This window comes from Bufo gargarizans, chromosome 10 (assembly GCF_014858855.1).
Source record: "Bufo gargarizans isolate SCDJY-AF-19 chromosome 10, ASM1485885v1, whole genome shotgun sequence".
NCBI classification, from domain to species: Eukaryota; Metazoa; Chordata; class Amphibia; order Anura; family Bufonidae; genus Bufo; species Bufo gargarizans.
In genome coordinates this window covers 43953563-43971103 of record NC_058089.1, presented here as the reverse complement: position 1 = coordinate 43971103, position 17541 = coordinate 43953563, and the positions used below count along the sequence as shown (strand labels likewise).

At 45.6% G+C, this 17541-nt stretch overlaps 1 protein-coding gene across 1 annotated transcript; it reads right to left on the bottom strand.

The window, feature by feature from the left end:
* Positions 1 to 15654: 15654 nt before the first annotated feature.
* Positions 15655 to 17288, bottom strand: LOC122920844 (uncharacterized oxidoreductase YtbE-like). Its single transcript, XM_044270606.1, has 2 exons — positions 17210 to 17288; positions 15655 to 16633 (listed from the first exon to the last, which is right to left on the bottom strand). The coding sequence occupies exons 1-2, from the start codon at positions 17223 to 17225 to the stop codon at positions 15774 to 15776; spliced, it is 876 nt and encodes a 291-aa protein (XP_044126541.1). The 5' UTR covers positions 17226 to 17288; the 3' UTR covers positions 15655 to 15773.
* Positions 17289 to 17541: the final 253 nt, after the last annotated feature.

The following is a 17541-nucleotide window of genomic DNA, read 5'->3' as shown; positions in this document are numbered from 1 at the left end:
TAGAAATAATGCAGACAATTTACAAAATCCCCATCAATTCCAATACAAAGCAAGTACAGAGCTCAGAACAAAATTATTTCAGGATGTCGTTAATTCGACAATGATTAATCAATTCGACACACGTCCCCGGATAGGGAATGTAACAGGGATTAAACTGATAGGAATAGTACTAGTTAAGACACCACTCATATAGGGTGTCACAGCACATTGCTCCGTGCACGCGCAGTGCCCCAACTTGGGGAGTAAGAGGACCGACCAAGCTGCTTTTTCCATCTCCCGGTTCCTAAAATCAATTCAGTTTGGTGTATCAGAGTTTGGTCTATCACTGTGAAGGCAGTCGAAGGTACCCGTCCAAATTTTTTTTTTCACAAAAGGCAATCCCTGATATGGGACGTAACAGGGATTAAACTTTTTTTTAACCATCTCCCCATTCAAAAAATCTATTTAATAAATGGACCCCAGATTGGGGATGTCACGTAACAGGGATTAAGCTGATGAGAATAGTACTACAGAAAATACCACTCATATCGGGTGTGACAGTAAATTGCACGGCGCAGACGCAGTGACCGTGGCGTGGATTCAAACAAAGGGGAGGGAGCCAGCGTTTTTTTGGGTCCTTACCTGAGATCTTCACCTTAGGACCCCTTTAGCTTTAACTTAACTTCCTGCCTCCTACCTAATTACTTTTGTGTCAGGGCACCAGTAGGAGGCAACTGGCAGCAGGCCCCTGCCCGGAGGCAAGCGGCAGCAGGCCCCTGCACGGAGGCAGGCTATGCACAGACATAGAAGCAACAAGCCAGACACAGAGGCCTGAAAATTTTAAATCCACACATTCAGTCCTCATTAAAAGAAACAGGTGATGCTACTATCCCCTGAGTTCCCATTTAGATCCACACAGATTCTCAATTAACCCCTTAAGGTCCGGGCTCATTTTCACCTTTAGGACCAGGCCATTTTTTGCAAATTATACCAGTGTCACTTTATGTGGTGATAACTTTAAAACGCTTTGACTTATCCAGGCCATTCTGAGAATGTTTTTTCGTCACATATTGTACTTCATGACACTGGTAAAATGGAGTAAAAAAAAAAAATACAAAAATTTGCCCAAAATTTTTGAAAATTTGCAAATTTCCAAGTTTTTGTAGTAATATCTACAAAAAAACGGAATTAGTCTTACCAGTAATTCTGTTTCCATGAGATCATCACGACGGCATACAAGGAGATTGACCCCTGACCTCTGTAGGGGCAGGAACAGAGAAAGGTTGAATACCCTCCTCCCACCACCAACACCAGTGTTTCCAAAATCACACAGAGCAACCCGGTGGTGGAAAACAGTGAAAAAAGGTATTACTCCATACCTTCTAGAGACCCAGTAGGTCAAACGATTTAAATCATAGGGAGGGAATAACGTGCCGTCGTGATGATCTCATGGAAACAGAATTACTGGTAAGACTAATTCTGGTTTTTCCATAGCATAATCACGACGGCATACAAGGAGATATAAAAAATATATCAGTTAAGGGGGGGCTACAGCCTGGAGGACTTTCCGCCCGAAGGACAGATCAGATGATCTGGAAAGATCCAGGCGATAGTGCTTTATAAAGGTATGAATGCTGGACCAAGTGGCAGCATGACAGATTTCCTCCAGAGAAGCCCCAGCTCTCTCAGCCTGAGAGGAAGACATGGCCCGAGTGGAATGGGCCCTAATGTGGACTGGACATGTAAGATTTTGTATTTTGTAACAAAGATTAATGGCGTCTTTGAGCCATCTAGCTATAGAGGACCGGGAGGCTTTTTGGCCCTTAAATCTTCCTCCAAAAAGAACTAGTAAGTTGTCAGATTTCCTAAACTTTTCTGTCACAGCGATATAGTTTAGGACTGCCCGTCTAACGTCCAGAGAGTGAAATGCAGATTCTTTGTCATTAGAGGGGTGTTGGCAAAAGGAAGGTAGGGTAACTTCCTGGCTCCGATGAAAATTAGATACAACTTTGGGTAGAAATCCAGGATCCAGACGGAGATCATCTAGAATACGGAGGTAGGGTTCCCTGATTGATAGGGCTTGTAATTCTCCTACTCAGCGGGCCGAAGTTATTGCAATTAAGAAGGCCGTTTTCAAGGACCATAAATTATTGGACAGTCAGACATGGGTTCAAAGGGTGGTAAAGTAAGGCCTGTAAGAACGATGTTCAGATCCCAGGAAGGGACACGGGCGGTGATCGTTGGGCGGAGCCTCGTCGCTGCCTTAATGAATCTTTTGATCCAACGATGGCCGGCTATATCTTGGTCAAAAAAAACAACCCAGGGCTGAGATCTGGACCTTCAAGGTAGAGGGTCTAAGTCCCAGGTCTAGACCTTGCTGTAGGAAATCCAGTATTCTTTGGATGTTGGGTTTATGTAAATGTGGCGATTCGTCCCCACTCCAGGAACAAAAACGTTTCCAGATCTTAAGGTAGATTGCTGACGTTACCTTCTTTCTGGAGGCTTTCAGAGTAGCAATAACTTCGTCCGACAGGCCCTGAAGTTTCAGGGTTTGGGACTCAGGATCCAAGCTGCCAATTTTAGAAACTGCGGGTTTGGGTGTAGAACTGGACCCTGCTGGAGTAGATCGCCCCGCACAGGAAGGGGCCATGGATCCTGTAGAGAAAGTTTCTGGATAGATGAGAACCAACTTCTCTTTGGCCACAGGGGAGCGATCACAATCACCGTGGCCTTGTCCTGGAGAATTTTTTGTACCACCTTCGGAATTAGAGGAAGTGGAGGGAAGGCATAGCACAGATTCCAATGCCAACGGATGGCAAAGGCATCTAAGGCATGAGGTCTGTCCCTGGGGTTTAGGGAACAGAATGTTTCCACTTTTGTGTTTGCCCTGGTGGCAAACAGATCCACGTCGGGCATCCCCCATTTTCTCACTACTAGCCCGAAAATTTCTGGACTTAGAGACCATTCTGTATGATCGATCCTGTGGCGGCTGAGAAAATCCGCTTCCTGATTTAGTATTCCCTTCAGGTGAACTGCCGATATAGAGGCCACCTTCTGTTCTGCCCAAGCAAAGATCTTTGTTGTCAGTGCCTGTAGGGTTACAGACCGTGTTCCCCCCTGATGGGAGAGGTAGGCAACGACTGTAGTGTTGTCCGATAGCACTTTTATGTGATGATGACACAACATTTCCTCTGCTACCTTCAATGCTTCCCAGACTGCTCTCAGTTCCCTGAAATTTGATGACTGGGATCTGATCGAATCTGGCCAAGTGCCCTGGAACATACAATCCCCCACCTTTGCGCCCCAGCCAGACAGACTTGCGTCTGTTATTACCTGAATCTGGGGAGTCTTCTGCCAGGGACTTCCCCGGGATAAGTTCCCGTGGTTTTTCCACCAATTTAGGGACTGTAGAATCTGAGTTGGTGGGCTTACTTGACGATCTAGAGAGGATTGGCACCTGTTCCAGACACTCAGGATCCAGGACTGAAGGGGTCTGAAGTGTATTTGACACCAGGGAACTGCCGGAATACAAGATGTTAGCAGGCCTAGCATACTCATCGCCTCTCTGATAGAGCAAGATCTTCTTTTCTGGAAGGACCTGATCTTTTGTTGGAGAACTGATATTTTGTCTCGAGGTAGGAATACCGCTTGCATTCGGGAGTCTAGGATCATACCTAAGAATCAAATTTTCCTTGAGGGGGTGAGGACGGACTTTTCCTTGTTTACGATCCACCCCAGGTCGTCTAGGATGGAGAGAAAGAACCTCAGATTCGAATTGATTTGGCTGAGACTTTCGCTGATCAGAAGGAAATCGTCTAAATAGGGGATTATCATGAGTACCTTTCTTCGGACGAAGGCGACCATCTCTACCACTACTTTGGTAAATATTCTCGGGGCTGATGAAATCCCGAAGGGAAGGGCTCTGAACTGGTAGTGATGGACGTTCCCTGATATATCCTGGATTGCAAACCGGAGAAAACTCTGTGAGTTGGTGTGAATGGGAATGTGGTAATAAGCGTCTCGCAGGTCTATTGTGCACATGAAGACGTCTTTGCTTAGCAGGGGGATTGTAGATGTTAGGGTCTCCATCCTGAATTTCTGGTAACGAATGAACCTGTTTAGTGGTTTCAGGTTTATGATCGTCCGAAAGGTACCTTCTTTTTTCCTGATTAGAAATAGAGTTGAATAGAAACCGGTGAGATTACGTTCATTTGATGAAGTTTCTGGACTCCTTGCCAAAGGTTCGTTTGGAACCGTGTCAGTGAAAATTTGTTTGGGGGTCTTGAAGACCACTCTATTTGGTAGCCTGCACCGACTACCTTGGAAATCCAGGGGTTCTGGGAGATAGATTCCCATGACCCTAGGAATTTTGAGAGTCTTCCCCCCACTCCGGCGTCATTGCTTATCTGAAGATTTTTGGTGGGAGAAGGATTGGCCTCTTCCTCTTCCCCCTTTTGGATAGCTCCAACGCCCTGATTTCCCTTTCCCCCTGTAGCTTTTTTCCTGACCCGAGGAGGGGCGAAAAGGATACCGGCGTTTGGAGGGGCGATCTTCCGGAAACCCCTTCTTCTTGTCCGCGGCCTTCTCCAGAATTTTATCTAGCACCGGGCCAAACACATATTCTCCAGAAAAAGGTATGGAACAAAGCTTTAACTTAGACGTCTTGTCCCCCGACCAGCACTTCATCCAGAGGGCTCTTCTGGCTGCATTGGAGAGCGCCGCATCTCTGGCGGAGAATCGGACTGATTCGGCAGAGGCATCCGCCAGGAAGGCCGTGGTCAATTTTAAAAGAGGGAGAGAATTAAGAATCTGCTCCCTAGATGCTTTATCTTTAATATGAGTTTCTAATTCTCCCAACCAAAGATACATGGATCTGGCGACTGATGTAGCCGCAATATTGGTTTTAACATTAAACATGGACGCCTCCCAGGATTTCCTGAGAAGACTGTCCGCCTTACGATCCATTGAATCTTTAAGTTGGGAGGCATCCTCAAATGGAAGGGACGTTTTCTTGTTCACTTTGGCAATCTGTACATCGATCTTGGGAATTTCATTGAAAATTTTAGACTCCTCTGGATCAAATAGCAACCTATTTTTGAACGCCGCCGGGACTCCCAGCCGTCTTTCTGGGTCTGCCCACTCATCAAGGATCATATCCCTAATACTTTCATTGATGGGAAACACACGGGTCTTCTTAACTCTTAGGCCCCAAAACATTTCTTCTTGTACCGAATGGGTACGTTGCACCTCCTCCACGCCCATGGTCGACCTTACTGCCTTTAAAAAGGTCGGACATTCCCTCCGTAGAAAAGTAATATCTACGACCGTCGTCCACTGAGTCTGAGACTCTCTCCCCCTCCTCCCATGACCTGACGGAGTGAGCACTTTCATCCGCAATGACTTCTAGTTCAGAAGGGGATGGAGATCTAGCCCGCTTCCTCTTTGGTTGAGGCAACTCGGGGGGATGGGGACAGGTGGGCCAGGGATGAATGGATCTCTTCCTGAATCATAGTTTTTAATTCCTCTTTTAGAGAGGGTGCCTCATCTCGTACGATATTTGAAATACAAAGCTTGCACAAGTTTTTGGGGTAGCCATCAGGGAGTCTACTATTGCAGGAGATACATTTAAGTGATTTCCCAATCTTTTTTCGGGGCTTCTTTAGCCTAAAAGAAAGGAGACAGCAAAGTATAAGGGTATGGCCACTAGAGGGAGAGACAGAAAAAAAAAAGGGGGGGGGGCGCATCAGAAGTAAGCTCCTTGCCGCAGCCGCTCGGAGCATGGAAACAAGTGCTCACTCACTCTCTCCCCCCTTCACCTTATTACCGCAGGAGAGGGGGATCAACAGACTCCCTGACCCACTCATATAATACCCCCGAAGGGGACTCACGGTTAGTGTCGGTGGCTCAGCTCTAGGGGACCGCTCCGATACCGACATGGTCGTCCTCTTCTGCAGGCAAGGGTTCCGCACCAGTGGGGACCGATCCTGGGAGCGTTTACCAGAGGTTCAGGCCTCGGTTTTAAGCCAGGCCCCACGCTGCCGCCGCTAACGTCACTTCCGGGTCGCCGGCCGTGACGTCATCAACATGCGCCGGCGCGCACCCAGCTGCCGCCTTAATAGGCCAGGAGGGAGTCTGCGCCAGGGAACAGGCCCCGGAAAACCGGGACGAGATAAGAGCCCTGAACCCCTGCCCAGCGTTAGTACTGGACCGCGGGAGGGCAGGGGGACGCCATGCAGGATGCCGGCGATCTTCTAAGGTAACCACCAACAGAAAGATTCCATTTCCTTAGCTTCATCTCCCTGCATACAGGGAGACCTTTCTCTGCCCTGTCCTCTGTAGGGACAGGAAACACTGGTGTTGGTGGTGGGAGGAGGGTATTTAACCTTTCTCTGTTCCTGCCCCTACAGAGGTCAGGGGTCAATCTCCTTGTATGCCGTCGTGATGATGCTATGGAAATAGTTATTACTTAACATTTACCATATGTCTACTTCATGTTAGGATAATTTTGGGAATTACATTTTTTTTTGGGGGGGGGGGGGACGTTACAAGGCTTAGAAGTTTAGAAGTAAATCTTGACATTTTCAAAAAACAACTTTTTAAAGGACCAGTTCAGGTCGGAAGTCACTTTGTGAAGCTTACATAATAGAAACTGAAGGGAATTGTGACTCCATCTGGTCCTCTCTAAATATATAAATAATTGTTATAACATCTCACCCACGCACTTATCTGTTTTAGGACAGATTCTGGGAATATCCTAGAACTAGAACAAACGTTCTTGTCTTATTCAGGGTCATTCGGCACAACTGCGTACATTCTTATATGTGACCAATTAAAACCTATTATATCATAAAAGGATGTTCCGGTAGTATGTGTTTAAGCACCAATGTTTATCTTTATGATTGGTTTAACGCTGTTATGCAAACTTTTTTACTGCCTATATAAGGCCAAGCAATAGCATAATAAAGCTATTCTAGAAACTAGACCCCTCAAGGTATTCAAAACGGATTTTACAAACGTTGTTAACCCTTTAGGTGTTCCACAAGAATTAATGGAAAATAGAGATACAATTTCAAAATTTCACTTTTTTTGGCAGATTTTCCATTTTAAAATTTTATTCCAGTACAAAGCAAAGGGTTAACAGCCAAACAAAACTAAATATTTATGGCCCTGATTCTGTAGTTTACAGAAACACCCCATATGTGGTCGTAAACTGCTGTACGGGCACACGGCAGGGCGCAGAAGGAAAGGAATGCCATACAGTTTTTGGAAGGCAGATTTTGCTAGACTGTTTTTTTTGACACCATGTCCCATTTGTAGCCCACCTGATGCACCCCTAGAAAAAGTGACCCCATTTTAGAAACTACGGGATAGGGTGGAAGTTTTATTGGTACTAGTTTAGGGTACATATGATTTTTGGTTGCTCTATATTACACTTTTTGTGGAGGCAAGGTAACAAGAAATAGCTGTTTTGGCACAGTTTTTTTGTTTTGTTATTTACAACATTCATCTGACAGGTTAGATCATGTGGTATTTTTATAGAGCAGGATGTCACGGACGCGGCGATGCCTAATATGTATACTTTTTTTATTTATGTAAGTTTTACACAATGATTTCATTTTTGAAACAAAAAAAAATCATGTTTTAGTGTCTCCATAGTCTGAGAGCCATAGTTTTTTCAGTTTTTGGGCGATTGTCTTTGGTAGGGTCTCATTTTTTGCGGGATGAGATGACGGTTTGATTGGCACTATTTTGCATATGACTTTTTGTGATAAGGTGACAAAAAATTGTTTATTTGGCACAAATTTTTTTTTTTTATGGTATTCATCTTAGGGGGTTAGGTCATGTGATATTTTTATAGAGCCGGTCGATACCTAATATGCATACTTTTTATTTTATTCATGTAAGTTTTACACAATAACAGCTTTTTTGATCGCTTGCTGTTGTACTTTTTGTGGTGTAAGGTGACAAAAAAATTGTTTATTTAGCAGTTTTATTTTTTACGGTGTTCATCTGAGGGGTTAGGTCATGTGATATGTTTATAGAGCTTGTCCATACGGACGCGACGATACCTAACATGTCTATATGTATTTTCCCTATTTTTTACAATTCTTTTTTACTTTATTTTTGGAAAAGGACGCTTTTTTTTTTTACTTGAAACTTTATTTTTTTGGGTAAAACTTTTATTTTATTTACTTTTTTTTTTTCCCCTTTATTATTTGTCCCACTCTGGGACTTCAACATTATAGGGTCTGATCCCTGTTTCAATGCAGCACGATACATTTGTATTGTGCTGTATTGAACTGTTAGTGTCTTACACTGTAAGACGCTAACAGTTGCCTAGGAGATCCAGCCTGGGGCTGGGCCTCTTAGGCCTCCGTACATGCTTGGCTTGGGGCTGCCATGGCAACCATCGAGTCCCCGCCACAGCAGCACAGGGGACCAATGGATGAGGTGAGGGAGCGCAAACCTTCCATATGCCACGGTTAGCGCTGACTGCAGCATATGAGGGGCTAATCCACCGGCATCTGCGTTATCGCCGATGCAGCAGGGATCCGGCTGTCAGTAACAGCCGGATCTCTGCCGCTGATTGCGGCACTGCACGCGGGGGGAACAACTGCAGGACGAGAACGCTCGTCCTCTAGCTCTAAGTGCCGCCGATTTAGGACAAGCATTCTCGTCCTGGGTCGTTAAGGGGCTAAAGTAATTAGAACTGTTGAGGCAATCCAGCTGGTTAAACACATGCATGGTTTACTTACCAATCTTGAAGTATTTGCTGCCAAAGCAAGCACCAATATTGTCATGCAACTTCTGCCAACACTTGCGTATGGCACATTGGTAAGGAGAAAAGAAAAGGCCCTATTCCAGCTGCTGACTGTTTCAGATGCACTGAGGCGCAATCCTGCTGAACTCTATTAAGGAACAGTGGATCTAAGCTCCATGAACCGATAGCCATCCATAGTGAGGTAACCACCAGCTGCATTACCCACTTCATCAGGGTTAGGAGCAAGCCAGAGGACCTCCACATAAGAGGTACTGGCACAGCCACTTATAGGGTAGGAAGGATGAGGATGAACCCAACGATCGAACCCAGGCCATCAGAGAACCCACCTATAGGCTCGGACTCCGCCAGGTGAGATTTGGGCTGTTAAGGGACCTCTATCCCGAGAGGTGTTAGCAAAGCTATTCGAGACCTGGAAGGAGAGGCCGGAAACCCCCCCCCAATCCTAGTCCCAGGCTTAGCCTAAAATTTATTGTAGAATCTCTTCAACACTAGAGCTGGGAACCTCTCTGCGTCTATGCCCTGTAGGGACAGGAAGAACACTGGTGGGTGGAGGTGGGAGCGACCCTTTAATCTTTCTGCTTCCTGTCCCAAGAAGGTCAAAGGGGAACAACCTCTTGTTGTGCTGTCATGAGGGATGAGCTGGAAAATAGTAATCTGGACAACATATGTATAAGGGCTCTTTCACACGATCGGATGCCGTGCAGGTAATCTGCTGCGTGAAAGAGTGCCAAGCCCCGTTCCGGACAGCAGAGACACGGAGCATTAACATGACTGATAATGCTCCATGACTCTCTGTGATCTTTTACTACAAAATCACAGTAAGATAAAGTTGTCACTGTGATTTTGTAGTAAAGAGATCACAGAGCGGCACGAAGCGTTATCAATCATGTTAATGCTCTGTGTCTTTGCTGTCCGGAACGGGGCTTGGCATTTTCACAAAGTGGATTCCACTCATGGGATCTGCTCATGTAATACTGTAGATAATGGTCCAAAATCAGGGTGACATTCCCTTTAATTCCCTCTCCTTACACAGATGTCCCACAGTGGTGAAAAATGTAACACCGGTAGCTAGAAACGATGCGTCATGGAGCCTCACCACAGCACAGGCTTCAGCTGCGGCCTAGAAGGGGCAAGGCTCCAGATGGCGACCAAAATGGTCGCCAATGCGACTTAGAATTGCAAAATGGCGACAAGACATTGTAGTCTTGTCGCCATTTGCACCTAGACCCTCCGCTGCTTTGCCGCTTTAAGAAGAAAGGCCTTGCATCCAGCAGACACAGCAATCCAATAACAGAGCTCCGTACAGTAGAGCTGTTATTAGTGAGGAGGCTGCCGATTTGCCAGTATCTGCGTGCTGCCGTACCATTGGCTGCTCCTCTCACACCCCCTTCTCCCGCACTTGCTTTTCAGTTATGAAAACGGGGAGTGCGCTCACTGCTGACTGCTCCATAGACAAGGCAGAGCTAAGGTGAGCGTTCTGCGTACATGTGCTAAGGGTGCCTTGTGCCCCCCGTGTAAGGGGCATGTGGTGGAGAAGAGAGGGCAATGATGGTGGACAGCTGCAGTCCGCTCAGCCACACACAGAATGCCGAGTAACGCTGGGCTTTATGTCTCCTCACACTAGCAGATGAAACTGATTTCATAGCTGGTTTACGCAGTTCTGTCTCAGGGCCTGGCGCACTTTATGTCCGAGTGCTAAATAAAAAGAAAGGAATGCACTGCTGCCAGCAGGACCAATCATCGTAGTGTAGTGCAGGGTTTCAAATCGTGACAGTGAATGGGGTCGCATTGCAACCCTACAGTTGTGAGAATTATTGGGGCAGTCATGACAATGTGTAGGTCCCAAAATGACCCCTCTCACAAGTAGCAATGCTGCATTGCTACACTGTGATCTCCGGCCATGTGATGTTTGTCACAGCCAAAGGCCCCTTGCAGACAAGCATTCCTCCCGCAGCGAGTCCGCAACGTGGCTCCCGGCCTGACCTCCTAGCACTGCCGGGGGCCACATGTCATTATATTGATTTATGATGCTATGTAACCCTTCCAGTTCTGGAATGTATTGGCTAACACGTGTTATCCACAACTGTAAGGGTTACATAGCATCATAAATCAATCATCATCATCAATGCTGGGAGGTCAGGCCGGGTGCTGTGTTGTGGACTCGCTGCGGGAGTAAAGCTCATCTGTAAGGGGCCAAAGTCATCATGTAGCCCCAGGCCCATAACCTGTGGTTATGTAATAAATGGCCATTTGGGACAACCACTTTACACCCCTTTTCTTTTGCACTTAGTCCATCTTTTTTGTATGCACAGTACAGCTCATGTGCAGGAGAGGTCCAACGGCGCTCCTCATTAAAATCTGGCTGTTACCTGCCAGGCTTCAGGTGGAGTCTCGGCAGAACAGCAGGGTTAGGGCATGCAGCATCGCAGACATGGTGAGCAGGAGAGCTCGCAATTAGGGAACAAAGTTTTATGTGAATCGACTTCAGATGTTTCATCCGAAGTTGATTCGCTCATCCCTAGTCGCAATAACGACTGTACAAGCATCATGGACTATGAATAAGCACGATAATTTAACTGCCATTCTTGGAACAGGGGAGCACGCGCCACTGCCGACTGCTAATGAAGTACCAGGGACAGCATGGAGGGAACGGAGCCTCTGCTGAGCAAAGACCATGTACCCAGGTGATGTCACACCAGAAGTGCATGCGTGCCCTGCAGGCTTCTATCTCCTGCTGGGAGCTCAATGTGGAGGTTTATAAATGGAAAAACTAAGAGGCTAAAGAAAACCCTGTTTCTGACCGTTATGTTACAACAAAAATTTAGCGACTAAAAAATTTCATTTGGCTCCTAAATTTTTCGGATTAGGAGCCAATGGCTCCTTGATGTTTTTTTTTTTTTTTGTCTGGAGCACTGAGGGGGTTCTCCGTACGGGCACTATGCAGGTAAATTAAACTTTGGGAGCATGTATAACTCCATGACTGAATTTTTTGTCTCTACCTGGTAGTAACCCTAAAAAGGGGTTGTCCAGCATAAGAAAAAGAAGGCTGCTTTCTTCCAAAAATAGCAGCGCTCCTGCCCACAGGTTTGAGTTATATCGTTCCATTCAATGCAGTACCACACACACAACCTATAGACAGATAAGAACGCGGCCATGTTTGTCTTATTCTGGACAACCCTTTTAACTCTCATTTACAAAAAATGGAAATCTCAAATAATCCAATAAAGCAGGGAATTCTAACAATATCGGTGCTGTGCTTTGGTTGATAGGGCTCCTGGTTCTGAAAACCTGCACCAATTGCTCAAACTTCAGCACATGTGCAGACCAGCCTTCACTCCTGGACTGGTCCTCTAAGGACTGCTCTGCACATACCTACCTCAGAGTTTGAGCATTTGGAATGGGATTTCCATTTCCACAGTGCTGCATGTGACAGTGATACTGGGCTTTTACTGTGGCTCACAAGAGATCCCTGAGGATGTGGAACAAAAAACTTGAGTTACGGCAGTTTCACACATAGGGGAACTTATTATTCCTCCCACACCAATTTTCTGCTGTAAAAAAGTCCCCCTTTGGCCTTTTTATAAAACAAAATAAAAAATAAGCTGCATTTTTTTTCTCAGCCTAAATCAGAAGATTCAAAAGGAATGGAAAAGGTAGAAGTAAATTGGCTTCTACCTCACAGTAGTTTTTTTGCCTTCCTCTGGATCACCTTGCAGGATGACAGGCCGAACTGGATGGACAAATGTCTTTTTTCAGCCTTATATACTATGTTACTTCTCCATCCTGCTGGACCTGCTCCTGGTTTTCGCAAAAAAAAAAAACTGCAATAACTGATGTCTATCCTGTAGCATACTGTTGCCAATAACTATCAATTACAAAATAAGGGTCCATTCACACGTCCGCAACCGTTTGGCAGTCCGCAAATTACAGACACCAGCCATGTGTGTTCCGCATTTTGTGGACTGCACATGGCCGGCACTATAATAGAAATGCCTTTTCTTGTCCATGTCTGCGGATAAGAATAGGACATGTTCTATTTATTTATTTTTTATGAAAATGAGTTGGTCCGCACCCGTTCCACAAAATGTGGACCCATTTTGCAGGCGTGTGAATGGACCCTAATACATCCTGTTCGACAGGGTAGAAATATAAGACCCTTTCCATTTTCCTGTCCTGTTTAAAAAAACTAATCCTGATAAAAACTTATAAAATGGCAACAAAATGACACTTTTAATCATGACAGAGCCCCATGGATGTGTAAAAGGGGTAGTCACATCCCTGACATTTACGGCATATCCACAGGCTATGCCATAAATGTCAGACAGATGCAGGTCCCACACCCATCTCTAGAACCGGACCCTCACCCATCCGGCCTGCGGGCGGCCAGCAGAGCTTGCTGTGCTACCGTCTCCATAACTCCTGTGGATATGCCATAAATTATTGAGATGGGAATGGCCATTTAACAGATGAGTTGGGGGAAAAAATGTTTTAATATATGCAAATGAGTCTCTAGGAGCAATGGGGGCGTTACAGTAACACCTAGAGGCCCTGCTCTCCCTGCAACTGCCGCACCATCTCCACTTTGACAGGACATTATGATGTTTTTACTGCCTGGCCCTGTCAGGGCGCAGAGGTTGGAGCCATTGCAAAGACAGCTCAGCCTCTAGGCTTAATGGCAACGTCCTCATTGCTCCTAGAGGCTCATTCGCATAGATTAAATGCAATTTTTTGGAGTAATGCAGGTAAATATGAACATGGGACCAACACAGATACCTTCAGCTGCCAAGCGCACATGCAACTGGTCAGCCAGTTTCATAGGTGGACATTACGGAGCATTCATATATTTGGCCTCTGCATATATATATATATATATATAGGGCTAGGAGGCATCATCTTATCCTTCCTGGTTAGTATAGGCTGCTCCACTGTCAGCTGTATTTTGTATTTCTTATTGCAAGCGGGACAGCAACTGGTCACAGCCGGTGGTGATCACAGTTCTTGCTGACCTCCCTGCAATATTATTGCGACTCATGTATATTTCTTTGTGACATGTGGTGGCATATTGAGACCTGTGTGTCTTCTGTGTGATTATTTATAGGTATTTTTTTTTTACCATCTTTCACATCAGTATAGACAATACTATCTCATCCAGCCTCATGTACTATTTGACTTACCAGTTTAGGACTATTGGTGGCTCCGTGCACTTGTCACTTTATCCTCCTGCATTTTTTACCATTTATTGAAACCGCTGTATTTGTATTATTCATTATTTTTGTCTTTCTACTAATAAAGATTAATCAATTATATATGTGTGAGACTTTGTAGGTTTTCTCTGTGTGTATATATATATACACACACACACACATACACACACACACACACACACACAGTACAGACCAAAAGTTTGGACACACCTTCTCATTCAAAGAGTTTTCTTTATTTTCATGACTATGAAAATTGTAGATTCACACTGAAGGCATCAAAACTATGAATTAACACATGTGGAATTATATACATAACAAAAAAGTGTGAAACAACTAAAAATATGTCATATTCTAGGTTCTTCAAAGTAGCCACCTTTTGCTTTGATTACTGCTTTGCACACTCTTGGCATTCTCTTGATGAGCTTCAAGAGGTAGTCACCTGAAATGGTTTTCACTTCACAGGTGTGCCCTGTCAGGTTTAATAAGTGGGATTTCTTGCCTTATAAATGGGGTTGGGACCATCAGTTGCGTTGTGGAGAAGTCAGGTGGATACACAGCTGATAGTCCTACTGAATAGACTGTTAGAATTTGTATCATGGCAAGAAAAAAGCAGCTAAGTAAAGAAAAACGAGTGGCCATCATTACTTTAAGAAATGAAGGTCAGTCAGTCAGCCGAAAAATTGGGAAAACTTTGAAAGTAAGGGCTATTTGACCATGAAGGAGAGTGATGGGGTGCTGCGCCAGACGACCTGGCCTCCACAGTCACCGGACCTGAACCCAATCAAGATGGTTTGGGGTGAGCTGGACCGCAGAGTGAAGGCAAAAGGGCCAACAAGTGCTAAGCATCTCTGGGAACTCCTTCAAGACTGTTGGAAGACTATTTCAGGTGACTACCTCTTGAAGCTCATCAAGAGAATGCCAAGAGAGTGCAAAGCAGTGATCAAAGCAAAAGGTGGCTACTGAGAAGAACCTAGAATATGACATATTTTCAGTTGTTTCACACTTTTTTGTTATGTATATAATTCCACGTGTTAATTCATAGTTTTGATGCCTTCATAGTCATGAAAATAAAGAAAACTCTTTGAATGAGAAGGTGTGTCCAAACTTTAGGTCTGTACTGTATATAATTATTATATACACCAGGCATCCTCAAACTGCGGCCCTCTAGCTGTTGTAGAACTACAACTCCCACAATGCCCTGCTGTAGGCTGATACCTGTAGGCTGTTCAGGCATGCTGGGAGCTGTAGTTTTGCAACAGCTGGAGGGCCGCAGTTTGAGGATGCCTGATATACACACACACACACACACACACACACACGAAACTCAAAAAATTAGAATATCGTGCAAAAGGCCATTTATTTCAGTAATGCAACTTAAAATTAGAATTTTGTGAAAAGATTCAATATTCTAGGCTCAAAGTGTCACCCTCTAGTCAGCTAATTAATCCATACTGCCTGAGCAAAGGGGACCTGAGATTATGGCTTTGGGTTTTTTATAAGCTGTAAGCCATAATAAATGCTTGAAATATCTCACTTTGCATGTAATGAGTCTCTCTCATATTAGTTTCACCTTTTAAGTTACATTACGAAAATAAATGAACTTTGCACGATATTCTAATTTTTTAAGTTTCACACACATATTTTATTTTTATTTTTTCCCCCCAACAAATGACAATGGGCAGAAAAAAAAAGTCTTGAAACCTTTTCTATTTCTCTTTGATGGGATTAGCTCCGTTTTTTGGGGAGAAAAAGCAAACAGTCAAGTAAACATGTCCAAAGCAAGCAGACGGATGACAGACTGGACGATGCTACGCCACTACCGTAGGATCCCAGCAGTATTTCTTCTCTGTGCCATCACCCTTTAGCAGTTCAGCTTCTTCACTACTCAGCTCAAAATCCCAGACTTCAGCATTCTCCTTTATTCTTGCTGGTGTAGAAGCTTTAGGAATAACTCCAACACCTTGCTGGAGTGCCCACTTGAGTAATACCTGGGAGGGGGTGCGTCCATGTGCGGTTGCCACTTTGCATACGTCTACATCCCCTAAAAGATGCCCACAGCCCAGGGAAGAATAAGCTTGTAGGTGAACCCCATTCGGTTTACACCAACGGAGAAGAGCAGCTTGTGGGAGCCGTGGATGAAGTTCCACCTGTAACACAGCGGGGGGCACTCTGCTTGACTCCAGCAGCTGTGTCAGGTGAGCCTCCGTATAGTTAGACACGCCCAGTGCCTTAATGGCGCCAATGTCATACAGGTTTTCCAAGGCTCTCCAGCTTTCTTCTCTAGCTGCCCGGTTACGGGCATCGTCACTTCGCCAACCCTGCTTCCCTGGCCAGTGAATGAGATAGAGATCCAAGTAATCAAATCCCAGCTCAGCCAGGCTCTTCAAACAAGCCTCGCGGGCTCCGGGGCCTAAATCTGCAGGTGATAACTTGCTAGTAATGAAGATATCAGAACGACCTAGGCCGTATTTAGGCATGAGCTGGCGCAGGGCCTGGCCGAGCTCTCCCTCATTACGATAGACTGAGGCCGTGTCAAATGAGCGGTACCCACATTCCAGCGCAGTATCGACAGCCTGGGTGACGTTTTCTAGTCCTCGCATGCGAAAGGTGCCCAGGCCGAGGAGGGGCATTGTCACCCCATTATTGAGGGTCACCGTTTGCTGTTGAGCTGAAAAAAAAAAAGTCACATTCTGCATAAATAGCCTCAATTACAAATACACCCAAAAATCCTGCAGAACACCATAAAATGCTGCCTTTTCATGCAGCCACCACTAGGGGGAGTATAGTGCTAATACAATACAGCTTCCATTGCAGGCAAGGGTAACTGTGTAAATTCCCATGCGCGGAGCTCCTTCCTGGGAGTGATTGATGCCACGTACTGCATAAAGGGTGGAGAACCTCCAATGTGAACAGCATCCAACATGGACCCCAGAGGGGCACAGTATATCAGCCTGTGTTACAGAGCCCTACAGGGGTGGTCTTGTCCCTCACTGTATCACCCCCAATGCACACTAGTGAGAATGTACCCCAGGGGCCACACTGCAGCTCCTCAGGAGCTCACACCTTGCTGTGCCACCACTGCTGGGACTGCACCTGACACGGGAGGACTCAGCAGCTGAGGAGCAGTCATCTAGGGTACAGCTCCACACTAAAGCCTGTAAGTTGTCTCTTCCTCCCCGCACACCTACCTGACAGGGTCCAGCCCCTGCTCTACCCCCGTGTGTGACCCCGGGGACGGACCTACCTCCCTGTAGCTCCATCGCATCTGACCACAGGACACGAGCTCATCACGTGGCTGAGGAGAGGCCGGACCTCATAAGCTCCGCCCCTTGAAGCCCGGCTAATCCAACCCCCGGGCGGACCCGCGCGCTCCGTGGATTATTTAACCCTTTGTGGTCTGGCTACGTAAGATTACATCGTGGCAGGAGAGTTTTCGTCATTGAGATTCACTTGCGTGCTTGTGAAAATGTTATTTAATTGGAACTTTCTGTTCAAGTGTTTCTTCGTAGTTTTGGTAAGGAACAGCATTGTTTTACAGAAAATCCCGGAAAGAAAACGTACAGGCGTCTACAGTGG